We start from the raw sequence: 26954 nt of genomic DNA, 5'->3' as shown, positions 1-26954 counted from the left end.
TTAGAGGATTTAAAAAAAATCTTAAACAAGAAATAAAATAAACCTCCCCTCTGTAGAATAACATTGTAAAACTCACTAATACTATTCATTGAAAACTTGTGCTTATTTTTTTTTACCTTCTATATAAATTTCTGCAGAAGTTGAATCTGTCCCATAGATATTGGAAGCAAAACACGAATAACGCCCTGTGTCATCCTCAAAGGCTTCAGTGATGGTCAGCGAGTGCAGGTTTCCAGCCTGGGTGATTTGAACGTCAGGTGAGTTTTCCAGTTCCTTCCCTTCACAGTACCACCTGTGAGAGAAGAGATGGCTGCCTGTCACAGGGCCCAGCACAGGGCCTTGGGGCAAGATCAACTAGGAATCAAAACACTAAACAGCTGGATTTATCGTTGATGGTTTATTATGATGCTAAAAAAAGAGAGTGCTTAATTATGTAGCATTGATGCCATGGGAACAAAGTAACTTACGGAATTAAAAAGCTCCTCCTGTTAAGGTTAGCACAAGCCCTAAAGGAAGGTTCAAGAAGCAAGCAAATTAAAGGATGGGAACCTTTATTGATTAACTCTCCAAATAACCTCAAGGGCTTTATTTTCTGCAATAAATAAAAGTTCTTTCATCTAATCTGGAGGTAATATAGTGTGGATAGCTACTTAATTCTTAAAATGTCCAAGGGAACCCTGATGCTTACATTTGAGGCAGCAAAATTAAAATGAATCCAGGAACTTGGGTCAATAGAATAAAGCAAGACATCATTGTAGGATCACAGATTAAGATCTGCAAAGACTGCAGAGATCCAAGGATTCTTAACCTGTGGTGCATGGACAGATTTCAGGGAGTCCATAAACTTGTAGGGGAAAAACATTACATCTTTATTTTAAAATAATTGGTTTCCTTTGTAATCTATGTATTTTATTTTATTCACTTAAAATACTATTCTGAGAAGAGATCCGAAGGCTTTACCAGGTTGCCAAAGGGGACCAAGACACAGAAAAGATTAAGAAACTCTAATCTAGTCCAACCTCCTCATTTTGTAGATGAGAAAACTGAGGCCCAGGAAGATCAAGTGATTTGCCCAACTTCACACAAGGTCTGACTCCAAATCCAATACACTCCAGTGGACCACCACTTCAAGTGTCCCCTCCTGGCCCTTCCTGGCTCCCAGACTTTGAAACTAGTCCACAGACATATTCTACTATTTTCCTCTAAGGCAAATCCCTCGATCCCCTTGACATCCTATGATGTCAACATCCTAAGATGGTGCTCTAGTAATTATCATCCCTCTCACATGCTTTAATCTGTCACCCATCTCTAGTTCCTTCCCTATGGAACATGCTTTAATTTCCTCTTAAAAACAGACCTTCCTTTTCCCTTCTCCAGCTGTAGAAATCTTTTTTTCCTTTTTTTTTTTGGTTAGGCAATGGGGTTAAGTGACTTGACCAGGGTCACACAGCTAGTTAGTGTTATGTGTCTGAGACTGGATTTGAACTCAGGTCCTCCTGAATCCAGGGCCAGTGCTCTATCCACTGTGCCACCTAGCTGCCCCAATCCAGCTGTAGAAGTCTTACCTGTATTTTTATAAATAAGATTCTCTTTCACACTCAGATTTTGTTTTTAAATTAAGCTTATTTCAGGGCTATCTGTTTGCTTGCATGTGTTTACTTTAAGGGATTTTATGCCCATCTAATAAATTATGGTTACTAGATAGCACTGCTTTCTGAGGCTAGACTACATATTGGTCTCCCCATTCTTACATATACCACATACCCATAAAATGATTTGTTTTGAGGATATAGTTCAGAGAAGCTGGTGAAGGACTCCTGAAAGCCCCTTACGTTATTATTGGCCCCACCTCTAAGAGGCCAGCATAGTATAATGGATAGAGGATTGATTGTATTTGTAGTAAGAAAAACCTGCCTTTGAATCTTAGCTCCCACAATAGTTGTGTGACTGGACAAGTCATGTGACCTCTCTAAATCACTGTTTCTTTATCTGTAATACTGAGCTTATGATAGTTATAATAACTGTCTTAGGAGGCTACTGTGAGGCTGAAATGGTGTCCCAAATGTCTTAGTGAGTTTTAAGCCATTAAAGCTTAGCTATTGAAATCTAACTATGAAGTTTATAAAATAAAACAGCATAACCTGAATATAGATGGCTAGGACTAAGAGTCCCTATGTGACAGGAACATTGTACATTAAGGCGTATAAAACATTTTATACAGGGTGTCCCAAATGTCTTAGTGAAGTTTTAGGCGGCTGGTTTTAAAAATCACAATATGTACTCTTAGGAAGATAGATAAACAGATATGTACAAAAGAACATATATTATTGATTCAGAATGTGGAGGCTGGAAGTGTCAGTGGTACAATTATAGCGCTAGGTTAAATAGTGTGACTTTTTGTCCTGACTAATGTTTACTTGTACTTTTGTTCCGAACGATTTAAAAAAATGGAATTCTAATAAATATTTACAGAAATCAAAGTCTCCAGACTAGGTGGCTGCTATCGAGGGAGACTGAGGCTGGTGGATCTCTTGAGCTCAGGAGTTATGAGTTCTAGTGTGTTAAGCTGGTCTGTTTTCTACACTAAGTCTGGCACCAATATGGTGATTAAGGGGCCACTGGGCTGCCTAAGGAGGAGTAAAGTGGCCCAGGTTGGAAGTAGGGCTTGTCAAAATCCTGTGCCAACTGATGGGAGGATCAGGTCTGTGAATGGTTACTGCAAGTCCTACCTGGGTAAAAGAAGGAGACTTGGTCTCAAAAGAAAAAAAAAAGAAAATCAAAATCAACGATCTTGGGCTCTTTTCCCAATGAACTAACTTTATTTCCCAATGTACATACTCCTTAACGTCCATTAACATGCTTTCCTCATTCTTATACTGACCCCTTATGTTTCTCTCATGCGGAATGTCCCTCCTTTTTGCCTAGTCAGGTCCTGCCTTTAAGGCTCACCTCGGATCCCACTTTAAGCCTTGCTTCCTTTGTGAATCTTTCCAGTCCTCAATGATCTCTTTCTTCTCTGAATTTTTACTGTACTTGTCGTCTACATATGATATTGCTTAGCACTTTGATGACATAGGGTTAAGCTCTTCAAACTGTCTCACACTTATATGTATTGTCTCCCACCTAGTGGTATGTTGGCAAAACTCTGTCACTGACCCTATTTTGTTCAACATTTCTATCAATACTTGGATGGAAGCACAGATGGCACCCTTATCCAATGTGTGGAAGACAGATGACGTGAAGCTTGATGACACATTAGATAGAAGAACCGTCATCCAAAAAGATCCTGACAGGCTAGAAGATTGGGCCATATTTAATAGCCATAATTAAGTAACTTAACAGATAAACACAAGGTCTTGCATTTGGGTTAAAATAAATTGCATAATTCCAGAAAGGACAGACATGGTTAGACAACAGTTCATTAGAAAGAACTTGAATGTTCTGGCAGACTGCAAGCCCCATGTGCACCAACAGTGTGACACAGCAACCAAAAAACTACCATGACCTGAGGCTAACAGAACTATGATGTCCAAAGCAGAGGTCATTCTGGTTGCAGTCTTCCCTGGTCTGATCTGATCTCGAATATTGTGTTAGTTGTTATTATAGGGCCTGGACAAGCATGTCCAGGGGAGGGAGGCCAAGATGTTGAAGGGCTCAAAACCATGCCATAAGAGAGTGGGGTGAAGACAGTCCCCAGTAGACTGTAAAGGCCTTGAGGAGGTACTTTTTTGTTTTTACTTTTGTATTTCCAGTGTCTAGCATAGTGCGGAGTATACAGCAGGTACTTTGTACCTGCCAGAGGTGTGACAATGTCACATTCAGAGGTGAACTTGGTGGAATAGGATATCATATAGAAACTGCTTTAAGCTTGAGCTCACTCTCCCCAGGGATGGAGCTGGTACCTACTTCAACTTGTTGCTGAATTGAACTGGAGATATTAGCTTGGATAAGAGGAAAGTTACAGTGACATGATCACCAAGTTCAAATACCTAAACAGTTGTCATTTGGAAGTAGTATTAAACATATTCTTCTTGGATCTTGAGGGCTGAACATCAGCCAGTGGGTGGAAATAATAGTAAAGTAGATTTCAGTTTAACCTAAGGAAGAATTCTTAATGATTAAAGCTGTTAAAAATGGAAGGGACTGCCTTTGTAGGTAATGAGTACCCAGGCACCAGAAGATTTCAAGTGGAGGCTGGATGACCACTTTTTGGGGATGCTGTGGAGAGGAATCATCTATTAACCAGGTGTGTTGGATTAAACTCACTCCCATGTGCCAAGCACTGGGGACACGATGAAAAAAAATATGTAAAGTCTCCTATGTTCAAGAAGTTTCCATTATATTAAGCAGAAACAGAAAATTAAATACGCAATGGATGCAAAGAGTCGTAAGAGAAAGGCCCCAGGCTTTAAGTACTCCACCCAGGCCCACTTGTGGTTTTCAAATATAGGCCTCTATTCTTTGCCTCTTTGAATTTGGTTTTGTCTGCTCTTAAGTGAAAGAGTCTTAGAATAGGCAGCAACTTCATGAGCTTCAAAAAAGGCAGGAGGGTGACTTTCCTGAGGACTGGTGGCTGGAGTCCATGACAGACAGACACCTGAACCTGGTGAAGATAGAAATCCTGAGAGCTTGCTTGGCTCAGCAAAGATGTAGATCAAAGGCAGCCAACAGTGAGAGACAGCAACTCATCCACTGACTATGCCACATTCAGAAGTGAACTTGGTGGGAAAGAATGCTCTATGGAGACTAGATCACTCACCCCTGGCATGGAAATAGTACAGGGAAAAGTGTTCCCCCTAGGTGTTGGATGGAGGGAGAATTCTGTTTGTATTTCTGTTCTTGTTCTATATTTTCAGGAAATATCCCCTTTGTAAAAGCTAATTAATGTTAATTGGTTAAATAAAAATAGCTAATCCTTGGTGGTTAACACTGGGGAGAACACACTGGGCTAGAGACTCAAGCTTATGGTATTAGAGAAAGACAACTCCCAACCACTCAGGTTTACCAAGAGATCCCTGAGGGAGAGATATGGCTTTGTTCTGGAGGACCCAACTTTTTGGTGGAATTAGGAAGAGGACTTCCTAAATCTTTAAATGCTACAAGTTACATGTCAACAGATATGAGAGAAAAGTTGAAGATAACTTCAAGGTTGAGAAACTGAGTGACCAGAAGAATGGTGGTGTCCTTGGCAGAAATAGGGAGACTGAGGAGAGGGGCACTACGGAAAAGATAATGAGCTCAATTTTGAACATTTGGGACCCCTGTGGAACATTCAATTGGAGCAGCAGCAGCAATTAGTGATACAGTATTTGAACTCAGGAAGACTGAGGCTAGCTCTACTGATCTGGTTGTTGTCCAAATTGAGATGGTTTTAACTCATGGGAGCTATTGAAATTATCAAGAGAAGGAATATTAAGGGAAAAGAGAAGGCCCAGAATGGAGCCCTGAGGTAAGTCCACAAAACTGAGGCATGGATGAGAATCAGCAAAAAAGTCTGAGAAGGAATGGTCAGGCAGGTGGAGATACAGGAGGGAACACAGCAGTGTCACAAAAAGCCAAGAACAAGGTCATGTATTGAAAGACTTGTTAAATCTTGCAGAAAGATCAAGAAGGATAAGAACTGAGAAAAGGCTATTAAATTTGGCAATTAAGAGATCAATGGCAGCCTTGGGGGGAGGGGTTTCAATTTAAAGATGAAGTTGGAAGCCAGATTGCACAGGGGTTCAGAAGTGAGAGGGAATATGTGTGAGAGAACACAGGCGGTGCGCAAAGATGCCTTTTTCTAGGTTAGCTGTGAATGAACTTGAGGGGCTGGCAGAATCAAATGAAGCTCTCTCAAGGATGGGAGAGATCTGGGAATTTTTATAAGCAAAAGAAAAAACATGGGGCAGCTAGGTGGTTCAATAGATAGAACTCTGGCCTTGGAGTCAGGAGGACCTGAGTTCAAATTCGGCCTCAGACCCTTGACACTTACTAGCTGTGTAACCCTGGGCAAGTCACTAAACACCAACTGCCTCACCAAAAAAGAAAAAAAAAGAAAAAGAAAAACAGTGAGGAGCTAAAGACACACTGAAAATTAAGAAGAAAAAGGGGTTGATCAATGAGGCAAATTCATGGGAGGATGGGATCAAGAGAGGTCAGCATTGGCAGGGGGGAAAAAGCTACTTCTTCCCCCACAAGTTGAGCAAAGGAAGAGATAATGAAAAATGATATGGAGCTGATTTAAAGTATAGAAAGGGAAGAAACATAATTTGGGATTAATGGCTTCAATTTATTCAGTGAAGAGTGAGAAAAATTCCTCTATTAAGGGGTGAGGAGGAGATGATGTAGGTGGCAGGGGAGAGAAGATAAGGTTGTAACAGATACTGAGAAGAGTAGGATAAACTCAGTCAGAGAAGAGTAAAAGTACTGGTGTGTTGATCTATGGGACTACTGAGACTACATAACATAAATTTGTGGACCCAAAAAGCAAGGTTGCATAACTTTCTCCAGTGTATTCACTAGCTTATGGATAGAAGAAAAGGAAGACAGTGGGAGTAATTCAGAACTGAGGTTTGGAAAGGGAAGAACAGGGGAATAGTGAGGCAAATGGAAAGATGGTTGGATGTTATGGTCAGAAGAATTTCAGAGTTACGGATTATGGAGATGAGTCATAACAGGGCCATGATGAGATCAAGAATATAACCTATGGGGGGCAGAACCAAGATAGCAGAGTAAAGTGGGCATTTTTTCTGAGCTTTCTCCAATTCATTCCTCTATACAAGTTTAAAAAGTGTGTCAAACTGAATTCTGAGCAGGATCACTAACAAGAAGTCACAGCGAGTCATTTTTCCAGCCCAGAGCCACTTCAGAGGACAGAAAGATAGGTCTGCAGATACTGGGATGGGGGCTGGCTGGGAGTGCAACATGGTGGAAGTAGCACCAGGTGTGTGCTTTAGAGACATAGTGGTGTAGCAGTGGCAGGAGCGGTCCCAAAAGATTTTTAAAGTCTAGAACTCTGGGATACTTCTTTTTTTTTTTGCCTTTTGGTGAGGCAATTGGGGTTAAGTGACTTGCCCAGGGTCACACAGCTAGTAAATGTTAAGTGTCTGAGGCTGGATTTGAACTCAGGTCCTTCTGACTCCAAGGCCAGAGCTCTATTTGCTGCGCCACCTAGCTGCCCCAGATAACTCTAATAAGATGAAAATGAGCGGTGGAGGGAGAGAATGACTAATTTCTCTAAGATTTTGTAATAGAGGAAAATCATCCATAGTTTGACAAATACCAGGTGCACCTAACACACAGGGACATTAAGGAACTGAACAGCTAATCAGAAAGAGATTCTATGGGACTCCGATGCCAACACTGGCAATAGGACCAGGTATCATTTAGCAGCTCTGTTGCCTGCTACCCAGTTCCAGATCATGGTTCCAGGGTCAAGCGGAGCAGTTACAGTAGTGAGGTACCAGAGGCCCTAGCTGGACTAGAGCACAGACCAGGAGGTCAGTAATCAGGGTATTCCCTAAATCGTACTACTTTGGAAGTATGAAAAATTTACAGACCTAGCTGTGAAAGAAAGCACCAGAAAGACATAAAAGACTAAACCTTAGGACAGGCATCTCTCACACAGGTAAGCAAAACTCAACTCTAACATATAAAGTATCAAGTACAAAGTACAAAGTCAAAAATGGAAAAGTGATCAAACAATACAACAACAACAACAGCAACAACAAATAACTGGACCATTAGAAGCTATTATGGTGACAGAGAAGCTCAAGACACAAACCTAGAAGACAATGACTTAAAAACATCTATAAGCAATGCCTCAAATTAAAATGCTGTTTAGACACAAGACAAACAAGAATTCTGTAAGGGCTAAAGAAAGAGATAAATAACAACAACAACAAAAAAAGCTGTTAAAAATCAAACAATAATGATAGAGAAAAGATGGGGAAATGAAATGAGAGCAATGCAAGAAAATTATGGAAAAAAAAGAATTAACAGCTTGGTAAAAGAGGCACAAAAATAACTCCTTAAAAATCAGAATTGGCCAAATGGTTAAAAAAAAAAAGAAAACCTCACTGAAGAAAATAACTCTTTATAAATTAGAATTAGTCAAGTGGAAGCCAATGACTTTATGAAACATTAAGAACAATAAAACAAAGTCAAAAGAATGAAGAAATAGAAGAAAATGTGAAATAGTTTGTAGCAAACAATTGACTTGGAAAACAGATTGAGGAGAGATAATTCAAGAATCCTTGTACTACCTGAGAGCCACAGTCAAAAAAAGAGCCTAGACATCATATTTTAAGAAATTACAAAGGAAAATTGTCCAGATATTATAGAATTAGAAGGCAAAGTAGAAATTGAAAGAATCCACAAATCACCTCCAGAAAGAGATCTCAAAATGAAAACTCCCAGGAATATTATCACCAAATTTTAGAGCTCCCAAGTCAAGGAGAAAATACTTTGAGCAGACAGAAAGAAATAACTCAAGTACCATGGAGCCACTGTCAAGGATTATATAAGATTTAGCAGCTTCCACATTAAAAGAGTGGAAGGCTTGGAATATGATATTCCGGAAGGCAAAGAAGATAGGATTACAACCAAGAGTAATCTGTCCAACAAAACTGAATATTATACTACAAGGGAAAATGGATATTTAATGAAATAAAGGATTTTCAAGCATTCCTGATGAAAAGCCCAGAGCTGAATAGAAAACTCGATATTCAAACACCAAAAGGTAAACATGAAATGGAAATCATAAAGGACTTAATAAGGTTAAACTGTGAATATTCCTATGTAGGAAAATGATACATGTAGTCCTAAGAACTTATCATCCTTAGGGCAGTTAGAAGGAATCTACTTAGAGAAAGTGGATGGATGTGAGTCGATTATGTTGGGATGATCTTAAAGAAGAATGGAAAGGTGAGAAAGAGGAATGCATTAGGAGAAGGGGGAAAGAAGAATAGGGAAAATTATCTCACATAAAACAGGTGTCCAAGGAAGAGTTTTTACTATGGAGGGTAAAAAGGAGGAGAGGCAAATGGACAACACATGAACCTCAGTATCATCTGAACTGGTTCAAAGAGGAAAGAATATATATATATATATATATATACACATACAAGTAGGTATAGAAACTCATCTTACCAAACAGAGAAATAGGAGGGGAAAGGACGATAAGAGGGAGGGTACATTAAGGGATACAATGGTCAGAACCAAAACAGACTTCTGAGGAGGGGACAGGGTCAAAAAAGAGAAGGATAAATGGAAGAGAATAAGATGGACGGACACAGTAATCATAACTGTGAGTATGAACTTATCGATAAACACAAATAAATAGCCCAATGGACTAGAGAGAAGAATCTAACAATATGTTGTTTACAAGGGACACACCTGAAACAGAAAGACACACACAGAGTAGAAATAAGGTGCTAGAGCAGAATTTATTATGCTTCAGTTGAAGTAAGAAAACAACCTGTGTTTGGTAGCACTAAGAGCAGAATCAAGGATATTTGGAAGGACATCAACATATAAATTGAAGTCCTCAAGCAAAAGGTCAGGGTTTGGGGTAGAGAGGAAGACCATGAATCAAGTATTGAACTCCTTGAGAAAAGAGAAAAAATGATCTAGATGTCAATAGAGACAAGAGTTTCGATAAGGCGATCAGTCTAGATGGAGTAATTCTTAAAGGGAAAGAGGCTAATGAATGAGAGTGGTAGAGGAAGAATCTGGAAGTGGTAGTGAGACGCAAGAAGCATGCTCACTCCATCTTCTTGCCCAGTGGGTACAGGGACATGAATGAAGGTATACTGCATAATAAAGTGGGGATCCAGGGGGACAGTACCTTGTAGGGGAAGTCAGGTTTCCCTGGTGTGAGAAGAAAGGAGTATAGGAGAAAGACATCTGATATGAAGAAAAGTTTTAGTAAGCCTGTAAAGTTAGGATGGAACCAGATTGTGATGGACCTTAAAAGCCAAGCAGAAGAGTTTATATGTTATCCCAGAGGCAAGAAAGAGCCAAAGGATCTTTTCAAAGACCTCCAAAGTCCTTTCCGATTTTAAAAGTCTCTGAGTCTAAATTGCAATCTCCTTGAGATCATGAATAGTATCTCACTCCTCCTATACCTCACAATGCTGGACATATAGTAACTGTACAATAAATAGTTATTAGTTGATTATAGTCAATACAGATTTTCACGTACCAAAGGCTTGATCATAACTTCCAGAGGATATCCATTTGTATGCAAATCAAAAGCGCCTATTCTCACCTCCAGGATTGCGTGGAGAATACAATGCAGCCATAACATCAAAACTACCCTTTATTATTCCTGTTTTCCTCTGACCCTGCTACCTGCTTAGAAGATTCTGAGATTTGAATCATGGTGCTTCACTAAAATGATGCTAGTTTTGATGAGTGGTTTTTCCTCTTACCTCCTTAATTGTATTTCTAGTACAGTTGTTTATTTATTCATCTATTTATTTATTTGTTTGTTTGTTTATTTGCTTATTTATTTCTATTTGACTCAATTTATTTTCTTCTTTTCTTTTTTTTTATTAATTTGTTTTGTTAACAATCACTTCCATAAGCTTTTGAGTTTTAAATTTTTCTCCCACTCCCTCCCTGCCTTCCTCCCCAAGACAGCATGCAGTCTGATATAGGCTATACTTATACATTCCTATTAAACATTTTTTCACATTAGTGATGTTGTAAGAATGAGTTAGAACTCATATGAGGAACCACAAGAAAGAGAAAACAAAAGAAAAAAATAGCAAATAGTATGCTTCGATCTGCATTCAAACTCCATAGTTCTTTCTTTGGATGTGGATAGCATTTTCCATCATGAGACCTTTGGAGATGTCTTAGGTCTTTGCATTGCTCAGAAGGGCTAAGTCTATCAACTTTAGGCATTGCACAATGTGGCTATTACTGTGTCTAGTACAGTAATTTAAAAATAAGTATAACAAAAAAGGGAAGAAATAGGCTCACAGAATCTAAAAAGCACAGATCCCAATAAAACCCTGCGGAATTCACACAAGCCATATAATACATGTGAAGTACAAGCAAAATATAAATGCTAACACCATATAGGATCATTTTAGTTGTTTAGATAATATTCTTCTTCTTTACTGAGCTAATAAATACTTTTTGAGTCTAGTGTGGAAACATCCTTATAAGCACAAGTATACTGACTTAGAAACAAATAGAATGACAAAAATACTCATAGCCTTTGTCACAAACATTTTCTTCTTGACCTAGATAGCACAATGCCAGCTTCTATGCAGATCAGACAGATACAAAATACAACCAGCATCCACTATTCTAACTATAAAACCAATAAAAATGCTTGCATAAACTGCTCAGAAATAACAGAGGTCATGCAACTCTTAGACTTCATTATAACTTATTCAGCTGTAGTGAAGATTTTTGAGGAGGTGAAAACATTGTGCTTAAGTACCTGCCTGTTTATATGTCAGAAAATGCTTTCACAGAAATTTCCTTATAGGCTGTCTTGTTTTTAGGGCTTTCAATTCTCAGGACACAGGGTGGCAGTGGATTCATAAGTGATTTATGAGTAACCAAAAAAAAATGGTTTGGAAAATATGGAGATCCATCTGAATGATAAAGAAGAATCCATCTCCAATCAGCCAAGGAAAAAGAGTCCAGGTCTGCTCTGAGCTCTAAGACTGGCTATTAAGTAGCAAGCTACCCAGCTGGGATGCAGAAGATACCAAAGAGGGACACACTTCTTAGACGCTGAGTCCTCTCTAATTGCATACCTCTGCCCTGCTGTTAAGGCTGTTTCATACCTCTGACCTGAATTGCTTCCTGGATAAATATCATGACACTTTTAATTTAGGATTTCAAAATTTAATTTAAATGCATTATTGTGGCCCACTACCAATAAAGATTATTAACAGAATGATTATTAGCACTTTAAGATCAATACAAGCTCAGATCAGCATACCAAGCATTCTCTTCATATTGCAACAAGCTAAGAGAAAAGCAGGAAGGCATGGTGGCTGAGGAGAAGCTTGCAGTGAGATCAGTTTGGCTAGCTTGGTTTTAAAATGGCTCAATTTTTTAACTCTGTAAGGGGATGAGTAATATTTGAAACACTGCCTAAAATGTATTGTGTTAAACAAGCATATTTCCATATATCTCCAGGCTCCTAAAATATCTCTTCTACATAAAAAATTCCCTTAGGCCTTACTGAGCTGCCACTAGGATGTCCCGCTTTGTCTATACACACTGCAAAGCTACCTTAGCTTTCTCAATAGTGTCTCTCATTTTAGTTCCTTATTTATGAATGCCTTTTTGGTTAGAGAGCTGCTTAATTAATAGAATTAGAATGTTCAGTTCTCTGTGTCCTCTCTAAACCAAAGAAAATGAAGAACTTGGTGTGTCTTATATCTCTGGGTCCATCGTGTACTCCTCCAATTAGAATATTATAGGTGATATTTAAAAAGTGACAACACTAATAATAATAACAGCATTTATATAGTGCTTTAAGTTTTGCAAGCCATTTTTACAAATATCATCTCATTTTACCCTCCCAACACCTTGGGAGGGAGGTGCTATTATTATCTGTATCTTACAATAGACAGTTACATAATAAGAAAACTATCTCTTCATTACATGCCCAGTTCTAGGCATTACCCAAGAAGTGAATATGTGAACTTTATGGAAATCCACTAGAATAATTTGGCTTTGATAGGATTTATGAGAGGGTATTAACATTTACAGCAGGGCTGGCTATAGAAAAACTTGGTAAATGGGTTAAATTTAGCTGCACCTCCCCTGCAAGGCCCTCTCCCTCATCCCCAGTAGCCTTGTGCCCTCTTTTGTGACCGGTCTCCCTACAACCCCTCCCTGCCCTAATATGGTATAGTACTCTGATCTGACCTCTCTAAGTAGAGCCTTTCTCACCCCTTTGCCCTTGTCAAAATTTACCTGTCCTATGGTTCTGCTCCCTCCAGCCCAGTTCCCTGACAATCCAATAAACTAACTAATGTATACATGATGTTAGTGAATTCATGTTTTGCCCTTCATAAGAAAATAAATGCTTGAATATCAATATTCAGAATGTCCTTGAATCGGCAATCACAGCCAAAGGAATGATCCCAACTATGAGTTTCAAATAGCCCAGCAGCAGGGTGCCACATGGTTTGGAACATGGAGACACATCCAGCTGGTGAAGAAGCATTCATTACCAATAAGCCAAAAGAATCGACGTCAGTTCCAAGCACGGGGGAGGGAAAGAGATCTGGGGGCAGGCAGGCCTTTCGTAGCCCATAAAATTACACCCTAGACACATGCTGGAGACAGAAACAATTGTGCATGGAAGCGCTGGTAATAGAAGATGAAGTTATCAATGAAACAAATGATTAAAGTTGCTACAATATTCATTAAAATTATAATTACATGTAGTACCTTCCATTGTTCTCAATACCTGGCTACGTAATTGAACTAAGAGCAACAGTAGAAGCAAAAAGTCATTAAAAGTATAATTTTATTCAAAGAAGGGGCTAGAATATGAAAGGAGATGAACCCTAAATGCCATCATCGACCTCCTAGATTAGCTAAGATACCTTTTTATCTTCTGCAGTGGAACGAGTCCAGTGGATATTACACCCAATCCTAATTTCTTCCTTTAGTTTTTCCTCAGTACTGCTACTTACAAGAAAGAGATGAAAGTCCTTCAGCATAGCAGTGAGAAAGCTGTAGCAGTGCCAGGCATCTGTTTCTACTGAAAGTTCGTTTGCACTACTTTAGAAGCTTACATGAGAATAAATGTACTTCTGAACAGCCCAGCTGTACATTCTTAGGAGAAGCATTTGCCAAATAGATGTGGAGAGGGGGAGAAAGAGGGAATCAAACTGATTTGCTGTGAATTCCTGCAAACCCTTTTATCTGTGGGGAACTGACAATAATTTATTCTGTGGTCCCACAAAACTATGTGGCCAAGTTTAATACATAGCAAAAAAAAGCTAACATCAGCAACCATTTGTAAGTGTTTTGGTCTTATTTTAACATTGATTTAACATCAACACAAAAAATAAAAATTTTTATTGAAATGAAATGCTTTTTCTTCGAAACCATATTCTAAAGTCTTAGGCAAGAAACTGAAGGATTTAGGGACGTAGGTGGCATTTTTTATCACAGCTGGAAATCTAAGGCAAGGGCTGATGGACTTTTGGCTAGGGATGGAGTGCTTGTAACAAGGGCAGGTAGAAAGGCATGTGTCTGGAACCTCAAAATCTAATCAAAAAAGTTTCAAATCAAAAGGGAAGGAGGAGGGGGAAACCTGCTTACATATACCCAATAAATTATATACCAAAGACGAACCACAATATATGAAGAAGAAAAACAGTAGAGACACCCAGAAATTCACAGGAGACAAAAGCCAGGAAAGGGATCAGCCATAAAACCTATGATATCAGATATCTAAATGCAGATGCACAGAGAAAGGTGAACTAATAATAATAATAATAACAATAACAACAATAGCTATCATTATACAGTGCTTTAAAGTTTGCAAAGTGCTTTACAAATACTATCTTATGGTGATTTTAATGTGAGAAGGCAAGTTTGAGTTTAAAGGTATTTTCTTATTGGGACTAGGGAAATGGAACCAATGCTGCATATGGCTCTGGAGGCAAATACTTTATCCAAAAGGTACCAGATAGGTAAAAGGCGGGGGTGGAATATTATTGCATATTAAAAAGATGTACTTTTATCATGATACTTCACTGCTCAATAATCTTCCATTGCTTCCTATTTTCTGACACATTCTCAGCTTTCTTGGCTTTCAAGACCTTGGCTAATTTGGTTCCAGCCTCCTTTTACTACTGTCAGGCTGGTCTCCTCACTGTTCCATTCCAACTCTATACCATTTTCTTCTCTTGAATGCCTTGCTCCCCGGTCCCATTGACAGTCTTGCCCTTACAAGTCTCAGCTTGGATCACTCCTACCATCCCCTGCCTTTGCTCTTACACATGTGTTGCTGAAAAAAGCTGCAGAAAATCAGATAAGCTGTGTTTACTGGGCTCATTATAAATATATGATATGTAATCTTAACAGGGCTTTCACTGCTGCAAGCCAATCCTTTTATATCTCCCTCACACCATAGCATCTCTTCTAAACCTTTTCAGCCCCCTCAAACTTCCTATAACTCCCCCAATGCCTACCCTCTAAGCTAAGAACCTGGGCTCATATATTACTTAAAACACTGAGGCCATTCACCAAGCACTCCATCTTCTCCTCTCCTCCTGGATTCACATCATTAGACACCTTTTGCTACAATCTCCTCCTTCATTCTTATCTCACATACTGAAGTGGCCTCTCTCCTTTCCAAGGTAAGTCCCTCTACACACACCAGTGATCCCATTTCATTCTGTGTTCTCCAGTAGATGCTCCTTTGTTCGTCATCATTCTCTCACTTATCTTCATTCTGGCAGCTTCTCCACAGGAAGCACAGCTTCCCCAGGGAGACATAGCTATTTCTCCCTCATCCTCAAAAAACCCCCACTTGATTCATCCATCTCTGCTAGCTATTGCCCCATTCTTCCTTCTGTGGCTAAATTCCTTGAGAAAGTCATCTACAGTAGGTGCCTCCACTTTTCTTCCCACTCTCTTCTTAACTCTCTTCAGTCTGTCTTCCAACCCCATCATTCAACTGAAACTGCTCTCCAAAGTTACTAACAATCTCCTAATTGCCAAATCTAACAGCCTTCCTCAATTCTCATCCTTCTTTACCTTTCTGCAGCATTTGGTACTATTGATCACCCTCTTCTCCTGGATATTTCTTCTCTCTGTTTTCATAACACTGCTCTCTCCTGGTTCTCCTCTTACCTATCTGACCACTCCTCAGTCTTCTTTGATGGATCTTCATCCAGGTTATGTTCATTATCTAGGAACACAGGATTCTTTCCTGGGTCCTTTTCTCTTCTTCTTTACTATTTCATTTGGAGATCTCATCAATCTTTCTCCTCATCACCTCATGCTTGTATTATCGCAATAGCCTGCTGTTTGGACTGACTGCCACAGGTCTCTCTCCATTCTAATCCATGTCCTCTCAGCTGTCAAATTGATATTCCTAAAGCACAAGTCTGACCACATCACCCCCCTATTCAGTCAACTCCAGTGGCTCCCTATCACCTTCAGGATTAAATATAAAAACCTTCGCTTGGCATTCAGTTATTCACAACCTGCCTCCCCCACCCCGCCTTTCTTATACCTTGCAGGCTTGCCCTCTCCCACAGCCCAACTGACCACCATGTGCTCTACAATCCAGTGATACTGTGATACTCCAGGGATACCCTTCACCTCCTGACTCTAGGCATTTTCTTTGGCTGTCTCCTATGCCTGGAATGCTCTCCCTCTTCATCTCCACCTCCTGACTTCCTTGGCTTTCTTCAAGTTCCAGCTAAAATCCCCTGTTCTGGGAGAAGCCATTCCTGATTCCCCTTCATTCTAGTGTCTTTCCTCTGCTGCCTATCTCCAATCTATCTGGCACATAGCTTGTTTGTACAGAGTTGTTTGCATGTTGTCTCCCCTCCCCGCTCCACCCCCTGCCTCCATTTATCATGGTATGGATGTAATCCTGGGATCTCAAAAGCTATTCCAGTAGAGTATAAGCCTTGGAAGTTTCTGCCATTCCAGAAAGGCTTCTAATATAGTCCCAACTCAACATTATGTCAGCTTTCTGAGGACAAGCCTAACTAAGTATGTAGAGGTTGGCCACCAGGTAATTAATTTTTTGTCCCTGACAATTTGTGAAAACAGAAAAATATAAAGTTGCCTTTTTAGTTCTATGAAGCCCCTTTCTGCTTCTGTGGTGACAGGGTGGTAGAAAAAGAGGCTTAAAGTGTTAAGTATAACATTGTTTTTAGGCCATTATTAACTGAATTGTTGTCACATGCCATTTGTTAAGATTCTTTCAAATGTGAGATTCTTGTCCAGGGATCAGCTAGTTGATATACTACAGACGGAACTGAATAATTTCAAAATTGATATTTTTAGAGGCAAATTCCCAAGTATTAAACAACAATAAAAACTTAGGAAGGAGCTAAGGTGGCATGCTCCTATACTATGATGGGGACAGTAGCTGGACCAAGGAAAACTCAGGTCCAAACCTAGCTCTAAGGACTAGGTAGAGACATCAGATCAATGGACTGGGGGGGGGGGTGGGAGAGTGGAGCAGTAGATATAAAACTGGATTTAGACCCAACAACAGTCCTTGAAACCACAGACATTTGGGTCCAAACCCTTGCTTTTTGACCCAGGAGAAGTCACCTAACCTCTTAGTGCTCTAAAACTGTAAGTGCAGAGAAGGGCTGACCTGAATTGGAAAAATTCCCTATACTAACGAAGTTACAGGTCCAGTCCCTATCACTATTCTATTGATATTCTTGCTGTAAAGGAAACCAGAAGAGAAAAAGAACTTGGGGCTAAATGGAAGAATGGCTCACAGGCTCTCCTGAAGAGGCAAATAAAGACTCTGGTAGAGTATTTCATCGTGCATTCCAAAGCAACAGGGAACACCATTTCATGGGACATATGGTCATCTAGATTTGCAGTACTTATGATAAACATTTGCAAAAAGACCACTATAAGGATAATTGCAGTGTATTCATGTACATATTGCAGAGGATGAAATTCCATAAAGTACTCAATTAGACTTTAGAATTTCAATTAATGTATACTTCAATACTTGGTGACTTCATTGCAAAGGTAGGCATAGAGGAAAATGGTAAAAAAAAAATTTCAGAAATTAAGACTGAGGATTAAAAACCAAAAGAAACCAAAGTATTGTAAGCTAAATAGAAGCCTCACACCTACATATCATGAGTAATTTCTTCAAGGAGAGAGTTTGGAGTTCCTAGGTATAAAAAAAACACCAAAAATTTAATGCAAAAAACCCCCAATTGACTATATTCTAAAAGAGGAGAGGAGAAATATCTAGTTGCTGCTATGGGAGTCATTTCGAAATCAGCTGTGTCTCTATAATCAAATCATTAATTTTTTTAGAGTGAATATAAAAATCAATACCAAATTAGAGTAGTAAAATGAGAAGACAGAGCAAACAATTAAAATAGTTTCAACACCAACATAGATGATCACCACCATTCTCTACGGAAGTCAACTGATACAAATCAATCAAGAAAATGAAAAGGCAAAGGGCTTAGAAACTGTTTTATCACTTGATCTCTGACAAGCAAAGAGAGAGGACTAAGAACAACCCTGGTTGGAAAATAAATTCATTTGTAAAATATTTCTGAAGAGGATGGCAGAAGATTATGACCATTACCACATAAAACTGTGAGAAGCAGTGAAGGGGAAAAGCAATTCAGAGAAAGCTTGACAAGAGTTCTAAATTAAGCATGATCACCTTGTGAACATTAGAAGCTGAAATTGGGAGACGAATAACAAACCGAGAAAAATAGAAAAGAGCTGTAAGATTTCCAAAATCATTAGTTTTATTCACCAGTGACAGTGTAGCTACCACATCTGAGCTCTAATATTTCAATCTCCAACATACAGGGAATATTAAAATAAGTGGTATTAAAAACAAATAAACAGGGACCATAGGAAAAGCAGCTGGACAAGCCCAAGTATATATGAGGAGGTCTGTGCTAAAAGGAACACAATTTGGGGGCCTCAGCACATATGAAATTGATAAAGAGATAACAGGTTTTGGAAAATCATGGCTATTATTATTACCAATAACAATTAGTTCATATGCTTGCTTTCCTATCTCTACAACATTTTCTATGAGAATAATTTACACAAAAAGCAAGGGCATACTTAATGAAGATAGGAGAAGGGAATAGGAGGCTTTTTCAAACAATATTCTATAGCAGGCCAACCCTTTACCAGAAAGTCTGTAAGACCTAACTGTGTCTACTGACTATAAGGAAAGCATTTGATTCAGTACAGCAAAATGAGACTTTAAAAGCTCTCCATTAACAAGGTATCTCCCATGTGTATGTTAAAATCATGTAAGATTTCCTGACTCAACAATGCAGATAATTCTGTTTAATGATCCTTTGATCACTGACTCACCAGAGGTATTAGCCTATGTTACTGAGTATGTCCAATGAAGAATCAAGATGAAAAGAGGGATTTCCTGTAGTTGGTTAGATTTTTCAGACATTCCTATTTGTGAATAACATTATGATGATATCATCAAGTCCTAGAATATCGCAGAGGAGAGTTCCTGGGTAGCACCAGCTGGGTGATGCCTCTTCAGCAACCTTAACCAAGTTCAAGAGTTCTAGGATCCAGCTTTCTAGAGAGAAAAAGGCAGTCCTAGGCAATGCCAGCTTTTTGTGGAGAAAAAGATAATTCATGTAATCCCGCAGCTGGAGTTTCAGACATGACATGAAACAGCAAAAGACCTGGGCTTTGCCCTCCACCATTAACAAGGGCTATTTTGATGGTGTAGGGCTTATGGGAAGAGGGTTGCCACTCCAAGTGCATTTCTCTTCCAGAGGAGTTTAAGTTCTTAGGACAGTACCATAAAGTTACATACCTGTGTGGGTCTCTGATAAAAGCAGGTCTCACTGAAATGTTGGGGGCTTGCCTCCCTGGCAGCCACAAGTTTGTTTCCTTTTAGAAGCCAATTCACAGAGTGATGTTGTGAATCTGGAAGATCCTGGGGGGAAAGTGGGACTCACCAGACAGGGAAGTCAAATAGACTACCTGATAAATGCTTTTATTATCTTGACTAATTGTATAGGAAAAGAGCACTCTTTTACCCACACCTGTGGAGACCTAGATATGAGCTGTATTCAGATATTTCCCAGAGACAACTCAGGGTGGGGGCAAAATTAACCAAATAGATATGATTTGGGGTGTGAATAACAGGACAATAGCTTGAGAGGGTAGCTGGGCTCAACTGGACTTTTTTGGCCAGTTGTTTCTTTTTCTTTGGATGATAGCTGAATATGTTTCAGAGCAGAGGGGAGGGATCCAACAGAGGGGGAGAAAACGGAGATGAAAAAGAACAAGTGTAATTAATGGCACAAGGTCCCAAAGGAGACAAAATGGGATGGGAACGAGGGCACATTAGCCTTGGCCACATTATTTTCTGAGACAGCAGTGTAGGAAGAGACAATGGATGAGATGAAGTAGTAGAAGTTAGATAGCTCACACAGATGGACTAATCTCACTGTAGTAGGAAGTGAAAATTTATCAACTGAAGGAAAGGATTATGAGTCTGGAATTGGGAACTTGAGGAGACAAAGTTTTGAAGCTACATCTGCAGAACTAGAGAATTAATCAGAAGGCAATAAAAGGACTTCTGGTACAGTCTTGAAATTTCAGTTGAGCTTTAGAAGCATTAATCTGTGGTGGACCCAGTCAGCATAGTTTTATGACTTGAAGGATGTTGTACCTTACTAGGGCTTGAGAATTAGCAGGCCAAAAATGGCAGAAAGACAAGGGAGTGAGGAATTCAAGGGTGAAAAAGAATATGGAAAATATGGGATGACTTAATTTCTACTTTGCTTCTGATTTTTCTACAAGGGAGAATGATTTTCAGATTATGAAAGATAGACTAAAAATGGATAATCTGAAATTGGAATTCCAAATGGGTAAGATAAGAGATTAATAAGTAATGGTAAGAGATTAAATTTCCCTAAGGACATGAAGTGTGACATAGTGGAAAGAGAACTGGACTTTAAGTCAAAAGACCTGGGTTTGAGTCACTCAAATTTTCTAGGTCTATTTCCAGTAAAAAGAGACCCAATAATCTTAAAAATCTCTTTTTGGCATTAACAAGACTATGATTTAATGTGGCCTAAAAGAATTACATTACAAGATGCTGGGGGGTATGAATGCTAGACTGCTAAGCAATTGTGGTCAAAAGAGAGAAAGGTGCCATAGGACTGGTAGAGGGAAAAGAATGATAATGGGTTTTCATACAGTATTTTAAGGCTTGTAAAGCATTTTACACAGTTTATCTCTCTGAGCTTTGTAACCACCCTACAAGGCAGACATTGAGAAAGCTGAGTGGTTCAATGACTGACCAAAGTCACACCACTAGTAAGTATAAAGTGAGACTCAAACTCAGGTCTTTCTCATTTGAGCCCAGCCTTCTATCCACTGCTTCATGTCGCTATTCCCACGGTAAATCAACAAGCACTTTTTAAGTACTTGCTGCTTTTTATGTACTGTGCTGGGCAATGGCCACCATTTTTCTTTTAAAGGAAAGAAAGTATATATTTCTGACTTGATGAATTTCCAACTATTTCAACTTGATTTTGATTCCCAGTAAAATTCTCAACTGGATCATTAGAGATAGTTTTCAAGCAATCAGAAAAGAAAGGGCTGTATATTATAAGCTAGCAAGGGTTCATTAAGAACGAGTCAGCCAGACTAACCTTATTTCCTTTTTTTCAGGACTGCCAGACTGTTAGATTTGGGAAATGCCCTGGAGAAAATATATTTGGACTACAGCATAGCATTTAACAATGGTCAGACTGTATATTTAAATCTGATTTTAATTTAATAAAACAAATATTTATTAAGCACCTGCTAAATGGAAGACACTCTTATTTGAGATCTAATCTTTAATTACCTTTTAAATTTGGAATACTACTCTTATTTCAGTATTCTTATCTTTGTTTTAAAGCATAAATAAAAATTTAGGTATGTCTTTTAATTTTGTAATATGTACATATATATATGCACAGGTACAAACATATACACAAATAATACTGCATACTACATAAGATAAACTGAAACCATGACTATTTCAATTCTTTAAAATGCCCATTAGTTGAGTCCTGCTCATCTATTTGGCATGTTAGGTGCTAACCCACCAGTTAAGGAGGTAGGTCTTTAAGCTATCAGTGGCAATGAAATAAAATCAACTAAGTATACTCTAGGTAGGTGCTGAAAAGAATGAAGGAACCTTTTTGCAAATTAATCTTATTAGGATTGACTGGCATTTCACTAACTATAAAAGTAATTCATAATAAGTAAGATTTGAAAGCATGTAACAGTATCCCTTTATGTTGGCTTATAACTTAGCTACAATATTTATTCTAATAAAATATTAGTCACAAATAATATAATCTTCTTTTCTTCTAAAATTCAAAGAATATTACTGGCTTGGATACTGATAGTAAGTACATTCTCATAGCTACAGGCTTCAGGTTGTGACTATTTTATCAACAGAAATAACCCATTTTGGTTACCCAACTACTCAAAACTCAGTCACAACAGGAACATCGGAATTGTTAGAAATGAATTGCTAAGATGGTGGGATATTTTTACCTTACTTGAGGTGGTGGAATTCCTACTACTATACAGTCCAACTGCACTCTAGTTCCTTCTGGAACTTCTCTGCTCCGTAGCTTCTGAGTAAACCGTGGTGGTTGTCCCAGAGGCTCTTCATAGTATAAAGATGAAGGCGATGAATCCGGGGTGACATCGGTACTGGTTTTTTCATTGGTAACTTGCTCAATTTCCTGAAGTCTCTCAGCCTCCTGCTGTTCAAGGGCATGATTCACTTCATTATCTTGGGTGTCCTGAGGAATGGGGATGGGAATAGAAGATCTTTCCCGTCTTTCAGACAGACCAGAAAAACTGGCACTGTTTTCCTGTGGGACTTTACTTTGAGAATCCAACTTGCTTTTGTGGTTTTTGCAGGTACGGGGTCTGATTCTTTTGGAGCTGTGGGCTTTGAATAGAGAAGATAGCTCTTCAATGAAATCAGCAGCCTTGTTTAGGAATACCTTTTTGGACTGGGTTTCTGAACTGTACTGTGGCTTCTTTGTCTCTTGAATGCTTTCTTTGGAGTTGGCTTGAGTCTCAGGGTGATACTGGTAGAAGTTAGGATCAGAATTTGATTTAGTTGAATTTTTCACCTGATCAGAAGAAAGATGTTTTCTAGATTGGGAATCATCAGCTTTGCTATCCATAGAATCTTGATTGATGGCTAGTCTTGCCAGATTGACACTTTCATCTAATTCTTCTTGACTCAGGAAGGCAGAAAGATCTGGAAGGTCATCTTGACCTCCTCCTCCTCCTCCAGCAGCTCCAGCAAGACTCCCAAAATGGAAAGGATTGGGGGTAGACTCTGCCCGACTTCTCTCGATGTTTCCCCGATGCCTGGTTTCAGCTAAATAGCTTTCCCTTAGAAGCTGAGATATGGAAGTGGAAGCTTCTATGTTGTCGTCTTGCATTCTGCTAACAAAGTGAAAAAAGAAAAAGAAAAGAAAAAAATAACAACACGATGATTTAGGGGGAGTAGCAGGTCTATATTTAATTTTACACAATGGATTCTTAAGAACATAAATCCCAAAAGAGACATAATCTTGGTAAATAGTGATGGGACCTAATTTATATCTAAGAGATCATCTAAAGGTCTAGCTCTACGATCTTATAAATTACAAAATAAATTTAAACTACATGATATTTGACTAGAATTGGGAACACAGACATTAAATAGTCAATAAGTAACAAGTATTTATTAAACACTATTTAAACATTAAATTCTTAAGTAAGACAATTACCATCACAATCCTGTGATACTACATGGTGTTTCAAATCAATCCATCAATAAACATTTATTAAGAGCCTACTGTGTGCCAGGCACTGTGCTAAGCCTGGGGATACATAAAGAGACAAAAGAGCCCTCAAGGAGCTCACAGTCTAATGACACAATATACAATTCTCACCCACACATTTACTTCAATTGTAAGAGAAACTATATTTACAGATATGGATATATGGCAACTCTGAACTGATCACCAAATTGGATAGTCAATCTCACTCAGGGAAGGTCTATATATACAGGGACTTTTATCTTTTGACCAGAAACAAGGTATGTAAGTTTGATTTCCTGATCAGACCAGCGGTGGGGAACCTGCAGCCTTGAGGCCCCATGTGGTCCTTTAGGTCCTTGGGTGTGGCCTTTTGACTGAATCCAAGTGATACAGAACTAATTCTTTTCTTTAGGGGATTTGTTCTGCGAAGTTTGGATTCAGTCAAAAGGCTACACTTCATGACCTAGAGGACCATATGTGGCCTCAAAGGTGAAGGTTCCTTACCCCTGGAATAGACATTATCACTGTGCACTTCAGTTATTTGAGGATTTTTTAAAATCATAAATGGAAATTGTTTCTATATGATGAGTACTAAATTTTGAATAATAAAAAAACCTGTAATATTACAGGATTTCCTTTTCCAAATGCTGGTACTAACGCTGAATGTTTTTCTTTGTTGAGTAGTTTCCTATAAGGAAGTACTTTTATATCTTCTTAACTTCTTACAGAGGTAGAGATTACTGGTATGGAACACTGCATATAATGTTACACTTTTTCTATGTTGGTTAGTTTTGCTGAACTGTTTCTCTTTTTTATAAGGAATGGATGATTCTCTAGGAGGTTGAGGGAAAGGGATATATTGAGAAAAATATATGATGAAAGACTTCAGAAATCTCATCAATGCAATGACCAATCCTGGTTTCAGAACACTGATGTTGAAGAATACTTGCAGCCTCTTGGCAGATAAGTGATAGATAGGATAACAGGTGCAGAATGAGACATATAATGTCTGACATGGTTAATGTGTGAATTTGTTTTGCTAGACTTGTATTTTCCAGTGGGGTGTGGGAATATTGTGGAGTAGGCAGGTATTGATACCGATGTAACAGAAAAAAAAAGTGAAGGATTTTTAAAATACAAAGAAGAAAGTGGAAGTTCAAAAGGTAACAAAGAGAAGTAGGGCAGTGTTGATATTGTATTGCATTTTAAAAAAAAACCAACAACCAAGCTACATGTAATAGAAACTCATGATTTCACAACTTCCTTTTCTATTCTTTGTATATTGAAATGTGACTATTTATGTTCATAATAAAGAAAAAACTTACAGAGAAAATAAACATGAGTGATATAAACACAGAAATTCTCAATAAATTGTTTATTTTAAAACTCACAAAGATGCCGTTCTCATTCCTTACATAGATCTTATAAGGAAAGAAGAAAAGCAAATCTCCAAATTCCAAGGAAATGAAAAGACTTTTATGTGGTTGTGACTTGACACTTACAAACATGTCCGTGTCTGTTTTAGAACCTTGTTGTTGTTGTTGTTGTTGTTTATCCCTCGCTCTCAAAGAGGACTGTGACATCAGCGAGACGGATTTAAGTAAGGGAGGCCTGTGCAGAGTCTCACTTTCTCCTCCCAGATTGATTTTTTTTTTTTGACTAGGTAAAGTGGCCACTCTCTGCCTCATTTTTTTTTTATTAAACCTTAATCACTAAATGGGAATTGTCTCATTGACTGAGACCTGTTTAGAACATAAGATAATATATATAGGAATTATTTTTTTCAATGTGGTTTATATAGTAAACCATTTATATAGTACTGAAATTGATTTTAATTTATATGTGCTTTACTATTTACAAATTACTAGCCTCAAAACAACATTGTAAGGTAAATGTTTTAAGTATTATCACAATTTACATTTACAGCCTTAGGTAGGTCAAGTAACTTTGGAGGTCAAACGTGTTTGAGTTGTAGACCTGGGGCTAGAACCCAAGTGTTTTTTTTTTTACAATTTTAACAACATTATTTATACAAATCATTACATTTCCCTTTCCTGAATGTAGAGCAAAATGAGATTCTTTCCTCATTTATCAACAAACTTGTCACTATAATCCATTAATGAGTAAATGGTACCAGACTATATTTGTTCACTTGTCATACTCCCAGTTGGATTGGGGTCCCTATTATTACTATTTTCTAGAACAAAAAAATGAAGTGTACTGACTCTCAATCCAATGGTTTTTCCCCCATACCAGTATGCAGACAAAAGTACACAAAAGTCTTCTGGCATTATGTAATGCAAACTATTTTCCTTTAAGGAAAATACTAGAACCTATGAGGGTTGTCCCTAGGAAGCTTGGGGGAAGAGCAAGGTGGGACTGCAACAGCAGTGGCGGCAGTCAAAAGAACATTAGCACAATAACTCCACACAAAATCAAACTGGAATTGTGTCTGTTTGGTCCCCTAGCTCCTTGAACTCTTGGAGAACCTTGGGCAGTATTTTGCTTGCTTGCTCCCTTGGATTCAGATGCTGTCATACTTCTAAAATGTAATTATGGTACAAGCTACTGTTTGGGCCCCTGACCCTTGACTGACTATTGCTTAACCTCAAACCACTCCCTAATTGTTTCTGGCCCCTCCCTACCCTTCCAGGTCACCATTACTCAGATCAGGTCATCCCACTGGCAATGAAACCCAAGCCACAGAGGGCCCTTCTTGGTGACTGCTCCTAGCCTTGCCCCTGGGTAGAACCAGAGGAAACAATATAATCAGGCTAATTATTTTATTATACTTTATTTTATTATAATATATGAATTTGTTTTGCTTGACTATACATGTTTGTTAAAATGCTTTTATTTTCCTGTGGCATGGGGGAGCATTGCGGAGGACGGTGGGCAGATATTGATACTGATGTAACAGAAAAAAAGAAAAAGTGAAGGATTTTTAAACTACGAAGAAGAAAGTGGAAGTTCAGAAGGTAACAAAGAGAAGTAATAAAATAAATATTTCATTATATTATAAAAAAATTAAAACAAATATGTTCACTTTGATCATCTCAACTTGTTTATTCTGAATGATTTGAGACTATTTCCAAAACTCGAGTCCATTCTTAAAGAATGAAGATTTGCTACCTACTTCCAGGTTTTGGAGGAGCCCCAAAATAGTATAAACAATAATAACAGGATCAAAGTGTACTGCCCTGTGAGGTGACTATTTTGAAGGCAGCAATGCCTACGCAGTTGTATGAGTACTGGCACATTTATTTTAAAATTAGTCACATTCTTTTCATACTTTTATCTTGCAGAGTATTACATAGCATACTTCAGAAAGATTATTATACCTAATGATAGCATGTGGTTATGTAGTCCTTCATATTTATTAAAAATATCTTCCTCACAAACTTCAGAGGT

At 38.5% G+C, this 26954-nt stretch overlaps 1 protein-coding gene across 1 annotated transcript in view; it reads right to left on the bottom strand.

Moving 5' to 3' along the window:
* MYPN (myopalladin) overlaps positions 1-26954 on the bottom strand; it is a 93999-nt gene that overhangs the window by 56955 nt on the left and 10090 nt on the right. Inside the window, 2 exon segments of the mRNA XM_020998164.2 lie at positions 117-292; positions 22270-23184. Coding sequence (XP_020853823.1) covers positions 117-292; positions 22270-23180 — 1087 coding nt within the window. The 5' untranslated portion in view covers positions 23181-23184.

This window comes from Phascolarctos cinereus, unplaced genomic scaffold, assembly GCF_003287225.1.
Source record: "Phascolarctos cinereus isolate Bilbo 61053 unplaced genomic scaffold, phaCin_HiC Scaffold_3;HRSCAF=262, whole genome shotgun sequence".
In the NCBI taxonomy this organism is placed as follows: domain Eukaryota; kingdom Metazoa; phylum Chordata; class Mammalia; order Diprotodontia; family Phascolarctidae; genus Phascolarctos; species Phascolarctos cinereus.
The sequence above is the reverse complement of the archived record's forward strand: the minus strand, read 5'-3'. Positions and strand labels throughout refer to the sequence as shown.